General features: G+C 34.9%; 1 protein-coding gene across 1 annotated transcript; it reads right to left on the bottom strand.

Annotated features, from left to right (window-relative positions):
• Positions 1–3,794: 3,794 nt before the first annotated feature.
• On the bottom strand, positions 3,795–5,325 carry LOC137741108 (uncharacterized). The gene is made up of 2 exons (XM_068480914.2): positions 5,186–5,325; positions 3,795–4,716 (listed from the first exon to the last, which is right to left on the bottom strand). Exon 2 carries the CDS (start codon positions 4,680–4,682, stop codon positions 3,999–4,001), a length of 684 nt encoding a protein of 227 aa, XP_068337015.2. The 5' UTR covers positions 4,683–4,716; positions 5,186–5,325; the 3' UTR covers positions 3,795–3,998.
• Positions 5,326–12,025: the final 6,700 nt, after the last annotated feature.

Genomic DNA, 12,025 nt, shown 5'->3' on the forward strand with positions numbered 1-12,025 from the left:
TACCGAAAACAAAACGTTAGGAAAAACCATTATTTAATCATCACGGACTACAATTTTAAGCCATAAATGTTAAAGAAGAAAAGTAATTTCTAGCTTATGACTTAAATTCCAAAGGACTGAAGATGATCTAAGGGAAGAGCCAGAGTTTGAACACTATATGTCCTATTTTCTGTACAGAAAAAGATGAGAACCAACTGAAAGTTGAATCAAGATGATTATTAAACAACCTTATAATTATAAAAAATTCGGTAAAATCAACTTTTTAACTCCTTAATGGTTATCCGTTCATCATTGCACAAAAACCAGACAGGAAGAAGATGATTTTTGCAAATTACGGCAAAACCAGATCACATGGTAGTTTTCCATTCAATAATTCATGCTTCTCCTTCCCCATCAAAACTTCAAAACACAATAAAAAGAAAAAACTAAAATAATTTCAGAAAGTGAGTGCAAACCCTTTATTACGAAACCCTTGTGTCCGTTGCAGATGTTTATAACATTTAACACAATTGATCCCAGAAGTACTAAACTGGGGGGAAAACTCTCAAAAATCAGAAAAGCAGCTAACGTATTTACACATATAAGGGCAGCAACACTTAACAACCATGTTGGTTTCAAAGTTTAACGAGTAAATCATTTTAAGAACCGAAAATAACCGCAACGATCACAAACACCCCGAACAACAAAAAAAGATACTTCAAAACATCACCCGGCTGCCCTTGATGATTTTCCGGCTGAGGGAATAAGGGGCAGCCGGCGGTGGGGCGAAGGCAAAAAGGGCTGCCGAAAAAGTCAGATGAAATGGCCAATGCATCAACCCTCCCTTGGTCTCTTTGTGTTCTTTTTTTTTTTTTTTTTTTTTTTTTTTTTTTTTTTGCTTTTTTTTTTTCGGCATGGCAAATATAACAGTAGTAACTGGAAGTATCAAATTTTACAGCTTTAGGTTGTCCACGATTTACTTTTACCCTAAAAGACGGAAGCCCCAGTGGCTCAGTGAGATCCCAGCCGTTTATATCAGCCCAATCATCTCCTCATGGGCCCCGTTAACTCCATTTTCTAAAGGCCTGAAAAAATGGATGGTTGAGTTTTACTCCGCCCTTTGGTGAGATTACATCGCTTTAAAACAATGGTAGGAAGCGCTGGTCATCTACCACGGTAGCGAAGATGAGTATTGTTCTTGCACCATCAAGTGAATTCGAACTTCATCGATTTTTTAACCTAACAAATTTATTGTTTGACAAAAAAATAAAAGCAATGGTAAGAACCTCATAAGGTAGTAGGTTTGGATACTAGCAACTCGTTTGATGATAGAAAATTTATACAAAAGAAAAAAACTCAAACTTGAAATTTGCTTATAATTTTAATTTGTAATTTTACAAAATTAAATGCCAAATTTTAAAAACTGAAAACAGATAATCATAAAACCACCCCTTGGTAACAAAGTTCTTAATAAATGGACTCTACTATTGAGTGTATCACTTGCATTATGGAGATCAGTTTGTGTGTTTAAGTAACATTACTAGTAGAAATATAGTTTAAATAATAGATAATGTTATTCATACACCTATTTTTGGGTCCCACAAACTCTTTTTAATTTTCTACCATTCATCATTTTCAATGGACACAAAACCGAGTGCAATGACATTCTCGGATTCATATAGCCGACCCCACTTAGTGGGAAAAGGCTTTGTTGTTGTTGATCTTTTTCAATTGATTCGATCTGACGGTCAAAAATTGAAAGGAGTGTATGAGAAGTAAAATGATGTATGGATAGCACTACCTTAGGACTCGTTCGGAAGTAATTTTAAAATGACTGAAACCACTTTTAGTGAAATTGATTTTGGGTTCAAAAACACTTTAAGTGTTTTTTGGAAGACACATATGTACTTCATCCAGGAAGCCCTTAAAGTGTTTTTTTCAGGATTCACTTGGATTTTACCAACGATTGGTTTCAAAAATATTTTTACAAATAATGCTTTCAGTCATTTTAAAAACACATTCAAACAAACTCTTAAATAATAGAACAAAATGAGCCCTCGATTATATAATCCACTTTGGAATTCTACCCATTTTATTTTCCGATTATAAGATTATGAAGAAAAGGTTTGGAAAGTTATGACTCATGAACGAATCATGATAATGCTTACAAACATGTCTTTTTAAATTCCTACGATCATGGTTAGTGAGATTTGGACTTTTTCTTTAACTAAACGACTACTTGAGCTCAAATGATTTGGAGGAACAAGTCTATGAGATTGGTCAACTTGTGAACAAGAAGGAGATTCTACCACACCAACAACACATGACATTAAAAAAAAAAAAAATTATTGTATGAATCGTTCAAAAAATTAACATAATTCAACAAATTTACAATTCAAACATTGTTCATATAGCAGACAATTTTCTAGAAACACACTTAAATCCAAAGGTTCATTTTGGTGCACCATCTTGGATTGAAGCATGAAAACAAACCAGACAAAGACTAACAAGTTTGAGCCTAGCAGAACAAAATTGAGTTGGGTGGGAGTCAAAGGAAAGGAAGATATATGATCAAGACAATGGGAAGTAAAACACGCAATATTTAATTAGATTAGTCCTTTAGGTAGTTACACACTCACAGTACTCCAATTCACCGACGTGGGTATTTTTGGCAGATTGATGACAAGTGCTTTCACACTTGTGCTTTGCTTTTGGCCAGGATTGCTTCACCAGAAAGTCTATGCTTTTAAAAGCATTTTAGGGATTTTATTATAATCATGTTAAAACTTGCATTAAAAATTCAAGTGCCTTCTTCGTAAAACACTTCTACGAGTTTGAATACTTTTCAATTTTTTTATGTTAAATGCAATTATAATTGCTTTTGGCGGTCAAAGAGCGTTTTTTAGTAATTCTAGAAATAATTTCAAATAGGCTTGCAACTTCTTGAGTTACAAGACATTTGCAAATGTCATGTTCTACTAAGATCATCTCTAACTCATGGTACAAAACTTAAAATATAAATTCTAAAACCTTCCAAAACATCTCCAATCATGGGCTAAAATAAGTCTAGGGAGAAAATATATCTCTGGCTTGGATTTCCTCAGGATTTAAGTCTGACTTAAATTATTCTGGACACACCAATCTGTCATATTTCAAACTTTTTTTTTTGTTTTTTTACTCATAATCTAATGGTTATGATCAAATGAGATAAAAAAATAAAAAAATTGACAGCACAAAATTAAATCTAACGTCTAAAATAATTTAAATCAAATTTAACTTAAAACTTTATAAATACTTATCGGAATTTAAATATTTTTAGATTGAAATGTTTATAAAAATAAAATAAAATAATCTACATAAATTTTATTTTTAAAAATAGCTACTGAAAACAAAACGTTAGGAAAAACCATTATTTAATCAACACGGACTACAATTTTAAGCCATAAATGTTAAAAGAAGAAAAGTAATTTCTAGCTTATGACTTAAATTCCAAAGGACTGAAGATGATCTAAGGGAAGAGCCAGAGTTTGAACACTATATGTCCTATTTTCTGTACAGAAAAAGATGAGAACCAACTGAAAGTTGAATCAAGATGATTATTAAACGACCTTATAATTATAAAAAGTTCGGTAAAATCAACTTTTTAACTCCTTAATGGTTATCCGTTCATCATTGCACAAAAACCAGACAGGAAGAAGATGATTTTTGCAAATTACGGCAGAACCAGATCACATGGTAGTTTTCCATTCAACAATTCATGCTTCTCCTTCCCCATCAAAACTTCAAAACACAATAAAAAGAAAAAACTAAAATAATTTCAGAAAGTGAGTGCAAACCCTTTATTACGAAACCCTTGTGTCCGTTGCAGATGTTTATAACATTTAACACAATTGATCCCAGAAGTACTAAACTGGGGGGAAAACTCTCAAAAATCAGAAAAGCAGCTAACGTATTTACACATATAAGGGCAGCAACACTTAACAACCATGTTGGTTTCAAAGTTTAACGAGTAAATCATTTTAAGAACCGAAAATAACCGCAACGATCACAAACACACCGACCAACAAAAAAAGATACTTCAAAACATCACCCGGCTGCCCTTGATGATTTTCCGGCTGAGGGAATAAGTGAGCATGGCCCCCGTGAAATGAACTGAATGACGCATAAGGGAAACCTGAAGTTGTTCCATATACAGTAGCATCAGGGAACCCGTGATACTGAATGTTAAGCAACGACGGTATCAGACCACCAAATGCAGTTGCCAACGTGAAGTTACCAATCCTTGCAGTTGCCATTGGTACAAATCCGCCCATGAATCCAAATCCATAATTGGCAAACTGATTGGTATGAGGAGGAGGGGCAGTTTGAGGCCTCTGCGCAGAGGGGCGATTGGGAATGTTGATCCCTGGATATGACTTTGATCTTGGGTCAGTTTGCGTCTTGCCCCTACCATAAAGAGGAACCAACTTCTCGTCCTGTATGAGGGCTTTGCAAACCGGGCACTGTTGGGAATTCGAGTGATGGTGGAGCCATCTGTAGAGGCAAGGCCAGCAAAAGAGGTGGCCGCAAAGGGTTATGATCGGGTCTTGGGCTAATTCGAAGCAAATATTGCATTCGAAGTCTCCTGCATCGTTGCCATTGTTACCCGAGCAAGACGTGCTTTGGGGTGGCACGCTTGTTGACTCCCCAAAACCACTTGCCATCTCAGTAGCCACAACAGTTCCAATATGCAAACACCTGAAATTCGTACACACTCATCACTAATTTTTTTTACGAATCACCGAAACCCATTAATACTAGAGACATGAATTAGATTCAGATACAGCTGAAACACACAACTGAATTCAAATACAGAGAAAATATTCAGACTGTTGGTATAATTGGTCTAACTATCAAAACAACCATAACTAAATTAAAGAGTTAAATATTCGATCTGCAAATTCTAAACTAAATGTTCAAAGCAGATAACAACTCCCAGAAAAATTCACACATTAAATCTAGAACAAAATAAGATCACGGAAACAATTCGAAGCCAAACCGACCTCATAAACCACGCAGATCAAGACAATTAAGCAAGTATATCAACATATTGCACAAATTATTCAATATATTACAAAATCCCAAATCCAAATCCCTAATCGATCAACCCTAGAAAATATTCAGAAAACCAAAACGAAATAAAAAATTAAATTAGAAATAAAATTACCTTTAGGGCGAGTGAAATTTGATTGGGAACCGTAGCCAGAGAGAGAGAAGAGTGAGAGAGAGGAAAAATATGCAGCGCTTCGTAGGTATAAAAAGTCTTTGTCTATTAATAGAAGCAGGCAACCGAGGAACTCTATCGTCCCCCTCCCTCTCCGTCAGTCTTCCTGTTGTGCGCGGATTGTGGAAGATTCTAGCCTCTTCCCAATTTTTCCTTTTTATCTTATTCCACGCTGGCGTGCTGTTTATTCTTTTATTTTTTTTTTAAGTATGCGTTCGTTGTATTTCCCACCAAACTGTCCGGATCTCAAACCGACGGTGATATTGCGTTCAGGTCCCAATCCGATGGTTTTGCTTCGTCCTTGAGCTTTTACTGATGTGACGGCGATGGGCTTTCATGAAGTTCTGTGTGTTTTGCGGGCGTACTGTTATTTACAAAGCTTTCACAAAAGTCCGGCCCATACGCATTGGACCTTTTTATGTGTGTGGAAACTTACATGGGCAACGTTTTCAGTACAACTTACGGCACGTTTATGTCAGGGCATTCAGAATAAAAGCTGAATTGTTTTTATTACATAATATTTCGGTGTTTATTAAATATTGAAGAATTAAAAATTTGGTAAGACCCACACAATCTTGGAATCCAACTAGATAAAAATTGAATTCTCTACAATTTGGTATTAATAGAATTCGGAGTTATTGGGGGAATCGGAATAAATATTTTCTTTCCATTATATCCTCACTTATTCCTAAAATTTCAAGATTCCTTTCACATTTGTGCTAGGAAAAAGAGGAAGAAGCCTTAGCTATAAAGGTAGAAGATAGAGAAGCCTAAAGATTATCTAAGAAAGCATACAAAGAAGGACTCTTGACTTATAATAAGGGAGGTTCAACTCAATGCAAAAGAAGTGACAGAACGAGAGAGAGGAAGGAGAGGAATTCGAGGTTGTATTGCATTAAGCAAGGGAAATCACTTCTTAAGTCCAAGCAGACTTCAATCCTAGAGACAGCCTTCTTCTTACAATCTGAAGGTTTCCTCCTAGCTTCCTTTGATCTTCCTTAGTCAATAGAAGCTCACTTATAACCCTAACAAATCCATATTAGCCAACCCTGAATATCATGTAACCATGCAAAGTTCTCTATCATGCTAAACCAACAAGATTCTAGCTTCCATGTCATGCTTTGCTTAAGCAAGTCATTATTTGTCTAATCATGTTATCTTTGAGCCATTAATCTAACCAAGATACTTCCTAAGAAATGCTAATTCTTTCGAGGTATCCTAGGACTTGGTATTCAAACGGACCAGTGGAGGTAAATGGTACTTGTCAAAACCCAAGTTCAGCTCGGCCGAATAGTCCCCCAACATATACTGAACAAAGTTTGACTACCTTTGGATATAGATCGAGAAGTTACTTAAAACTGGAGACTCCCTCGCTAGCCATGAAACTCTGAGTAAAGTGTTCTTAAGGCAGTCCCAAAGATCCTTAACAGTGTCATGCCCAATCTTAAGGGTGAGAAAAGGCTTAGAAATTTCACTAGTGATGCAATAGTCAAATAGTTGGTCTTACCAAATCTATGTAGCATAGGCAGGATTAGGAACTTCAGGGGCTTTGATACCTTCAATTGCAAGGGTCAGGAATTAGAGAAGAAGGAAGGGGATAAGAACCATCATTAATTTTTCAGAGATTATGACCAACAAGGTAGGATTCATTTGATGAAGCCATAGAAGATAATTTTGTTCGGTATGTTTGACAAAGCAAGAAGTTTTGGGATAGAGTAACGAAGAAGATGAAGATGACCACATGGAAGAGGACAAAGAAGAACTAATAGGGATTCTACCACACACACAATAAGAGTTAAAAACACTTAAAATACTTGCAAGAGAAACAAGATAATCGTAATATAGTCGGCTCTAACAAGGTCGTCCTCCAAATCTCAATTAATTATTTAAAAACACAGTTTTGGAAAGATTAATTTATTACCTAAATTAGCAAAAACGAATTTAATTTAAAAAAAATAGAAAAATCTACAATATTAAAGAGAAGGAAAAGAAAACAATTTTTAGAAATTAAGTTTTAAAAGCACTAGGGTTCCAACGTCATCTTAACAATCCTACATAGTTTTCCTAATGGCTTATGACTTATACATGCATATTTTGAAGGTTAGGTTTTCTTAAAGTATGATCTACTTGGACCCCCAATCTAGAACGCATATCAAACATGCAACCCGCATGTGGTATTCAAATCAAATCTAAACATGCAAGACTCATTAGAGTTTTGTGAAAACCCTTTGAAAAACTATGCAATCTTTAAGATATGGTATTCTTCCTAAGTGAAAATACGCGTATTCACCATAAGAAGTCTTAGTCAATTTTAGGGACTAGCCTCCAACCAAAATTGCATCAAATTACTTGTCTAAAAATCATAATAGTTGTGAATCACCAAGACACTTAGATAGTTTAAACCGGTGATTGATAATTCAAAACCTGCATGCATAATATCATTAGCAAATGAAAAGAAACTACATATTTTTGCTAAGCCTCGTGGCCTCATCCTAGCAAAAGTGATTAGTTATGCATATTCATAATTAAAATCAAAAGGAATTTCATTGAAATAAAAAAAGATTGAAAACACCTTGAATGTAAAAGTCTAAAATCTCTAAAATTTGACCAAATTCTTCTCTAAAAAATTGCATAGAGAAAAAAACTAGGACCAGCCACAATGCCGTATTTATACTACATAGAATATCAAACCCTTCCTAGAAATGGTCTTAAAATAAAACTAGAAAACAAAATAAATTGAAATAAACTAGGAAACATAACATTATTGCTAGCCCATTGCAAGGCTTAGCCCCCCCCCCCCCCCCCCCCGAGGCGCCCCTGAGGTAGATAATATTGTTTGTTCAAACAAAAAAAAGAACTAAGAAACATAATCTTTGACAATATCCGTCCAACTAGTAGGGAATGGACAATATTTTTCAAATCTTCCAACTCTTTTTCCAGCATAATAACTCTCTCACGATTATATGTTTGAACACTCACTTGTGAAGGTGTTGCACCAAACCTAAGTCCTCTTACTCTACCTTTACGTTCGGGTCCAAGGGCTTTGGCAAGAGCATCATTCTTAACAAAGTTTTTATCAACATCTGTTACATTCTTATTTGCTTCTTGTATTTTTTTTTTTCTACGATGAAAAAGGAAAATGTTAACTTATAAAATAAAGACTATAATACTAATACAAATGAGTATAAATTGTTCCATTCATTACCGCTACAGTTGCAACCTCTTCGTTTAAAAATTCACCAGATTTCCTTGTGTGCCCACGAATCCGTACATCTCCCCTTGTTATTGCATCAGGTGTTTCACTTTCTCTTATCTACATCATTAGAAATTAAAATAAAATTAAAAAAAAACAAAAAAGAAAAGGCACTTAGAGGAATATTAGATCATAGTCTTCATGCAGCAGCACCACTCACAATTATGTTAAAAAGTTGTTGTGATGTTGCATCTACTAATGCTGCATATGAAGTCTACTACCAAGGTGACCCCTAGGGTAAATCTCTAGGGTAAGGCTCATTGTAATCTTTAGGGTAAGGGTATGTAAATCACCTTTCCCTTGATTGGGGTAATGTCTTTGTGTAAGGTTTAGATTAGGTAGGCAACATGCCTTCTTCTTTCTTGTCAGCTGCTTGTTGTAGCCATCCTCCCCATCTCTTTTCCCTCTCTCTTCTCATATATACTCAGACTCACTCTTGTACAAACATACATGAAATATACATTGAAACTTTAAACCAGAAAATCTACAAAAGTAAAATATGACTAACAGAAATAAAAATTGTAGTTTACCATCTCATCTTCAAGGCAAGCATAACCTTTGCAACTCATTGTGTGTAGCATAGTTCGCTTTGCCCTCATTTTCTTGAATCTCTCACTTATCTCCTATATATCCAAAATTTATTCAATATAATTGTTATGGATTTGAAGTACTGAAAATAGAATGGATATATTTGAATAAAAGAAAAGAAATATTGTTACCTTATATTTTGAACCTAAGCGTTTCTTAACGAAACTCTGCCATTGTACCAAACTCACATTATCAGGCTTGAGTTTCTTTCATGTTCTGGTTCTACAACACCATCATCTTGAAAATATGCATCCCTATACATTCTATAAACATTGAACATTTCATGTTGAAGAGATGCATTCAATTTTTCTCCATGCCATATCCAATTATCGTACGTAGGGTCAAATCCATATTCAATTAAATGATTATACACTACTATGGAAAGTTGGAAGCGCATGTTAAGACAATCCTTGCAAGGACATATTATTTTTTTTGGATTACCCTCCTTAGTCAGAACATCCTTCAAAAAACTACATAACCCATTTTGATACACTGCTGAATTTCTACAAGGGAAAAGTACAAATTCAATGTGTGTGGAATATAAATAAGAAATCTTAACATTTACACACAGAGTTTAGAATATAACCTTGGAAAGTATGCCCATTCTTTATCCATTGTACACCAATTAAACTCTACATTCTACATTGTCGAGTTCTCTAGTTCTAGTAGTCAACATAGTAGCTACTAAAACATATACAGAAAACAAAATCAAGTTTAAAAACACTGTAATACAAAAACTTAGCATATTCAAAGGCAAGACACAAAATAAGCCATCAATTACAATAATGAAAATAAATGACTGCTCATTTACATAATTTGTTATACCTGAATTTCTGGGATAAGCCAAATAAGCGACGATGTAGACATATTATCAAACCTGCAATAGCCAAATAAGCAATGCTTTAGGAGTGAAGACATGAAAGATGCATAAGTTTGTCACATCAACAAATTCATCTAAAATCTATAAGATTTAGACCTATGTCCTAACTCCTAACCAAATGAATTGTAATCTCTTTTTCCTACAAAGGTAATTTGAAGTTGATGCATTCAAATTCTTCTTCTTTAGTTTTCCTTGGTTATCACAAATCACAATATCAACATTCAAATGGAATACATAAATAAATCATCAATCATATATGTTATCGGTCGTTTTATACTTTTTTGGAAATAGACACACTTGTAAATGAACAACCCAACAGTAATCAAATACTTTATAATGATCCCACGTAGAAAACAAGTTTGAAAACTAACAAAATTACTAATACTGTTGCATTAAAAATAAAAAAAGATTCATAACTTGTAATTGCATGGAATTGTCGTGCCAATAAACTACTTTTCTCCCGAATTCTAATCATCTTCTGGTTGCAACAAAGACAATAAAACAATTTCCTTGCAAAAAAGACAATAAAACAACCAATGAAAAAGTGGTCAAGAGGACCACTAAAGGAAAACAAAATGCATGAGGGAAACAAAACCCTCCTAAAATCTAAAAAATTAGTAGGCCTACAACATTATAGACTCCTCGCCAAGTTATCTCATAACTCCTCAGCCCCTACTCCACCATACCTTCAAAAACCCTTTATTTCTTTTCGTCTAGACCACACAAATTATAGCAAGAACCAAACACCCCCATATAACTCTGGCTTTCTTGCCCCTACTAAAACTCAATAAAAGGCAGCAAGTAGAGAAATTTCACCATTTCACCTTCTGTTGTGATGCTACATATGACCGATGTTGCATCTGGTATATCTACTGATGCTGCATATGGAGTCTACTACCAAGGTGACCCTTAGGGTAAATCTTTAGGGTAAGGCTTATTGTAATCTTTAGGGTAAGGGTATGTAAATCACCTTTCCCTTCTTGTTGGGTATTGGCAATGTCCTTCTTAAGTTGAAAGACACGTGCATAGTTGTTTTGATTTCCATACATATCCTGCAAGGCTTTCCAAAGCTCACATGAAGAATTGTAGTAGCTAAAAATCTAAGCAACATGTTTCTCCATGGTGTTGAGCAGTAAGGACATGACAAGTTGATCCTTGTAAAGCCATGCACCATTTGTAGAGGAAACGATGTCTGGAGCTTCCACACTCCCATTTACAAACCTTAATTTCCCTTTGCCTCTGAGAGTAAGAAACACAGCTCGAGACCAAGGGAGATAATTAAACTCGTTCAAGAGAACTGAACACAAATGTTGATTGGTGTTAACCTCTATGTCTAAGAAATTTGAAGGAAAGGTATGCGAGATGTCACCCTCTATGTTTACTGAATCTTCTTCACCCATGGATTAAGATTGAATGAAAGATGCAGCGGAAAAATATAGCCAAAGGCAGGTTACAAAACCTACTCAGATACCACGTAGATTTTCTGGTTTTTTAAGTTTCAATGTATATTTCATGTATTTTTGTACAAGACAGAATCGGGGTATATATGAGAAAAGATAGGGAAAAGAGATGGGAAGGATGGCTGCAGCAAGCAACTGACAAGAAAGAGGAAGGCATGTTGCCTACCTAATCTAAACCTTACACAAAGACATTACCCCAATCAGTCTCCTCCTTTAAATCAAGGGAAAGGTGATTTACATACCTTTACCCTAAAGATTACAATAAGTCTTACCCCAGAGATTTACCCTAGGGGTCACCTTGGTAGTAGACTCCATATGCAGCATCAGTCATATGCAGCATCACAATACCTTCATTCAAACCATATTCCTTCAAATACTCACAAATGCATAAATAGCACCAGACAAAAGATTGAAATCTACATCCTTTTTTCATAATTACAACTCAACATTTATATCATTGAAAAGGGTAAAACCAAATGGTTAAAAATACAAAAGTTTCAAGAAAAATATTGAAATTGCATTTTCTAAAAAGAATAAACATGTGAAACAAGAGAGATGTGTTGGATTAGGAAATCACCATGGCCGGCCGGAGAGCTTGATGA

This window comes from Pyrus communis, chromosome 15 (assembly GCF_041283825.1).
Source record: "Pyrus communis isolate YQ-2024b chromosome 15, ASM4128382v1, whole genome shotgun sequence".
NCBI classification, from domain to species: Eukaryota; Viridiplantae; Streptophyta; class Magnoliopsida; order Rosales; family Rosaceae; genus Pyrus; species Pyrus communis.

Coding starts and splice junctions, on each gene's coding strand:
- LOC137741108 (XM_068480914.2), bottom strand. CDS start 4,682: ATGGCAAGTGGTTTTGGGGAGTCAACAAGCGTGCCACCCCAAAGCACG.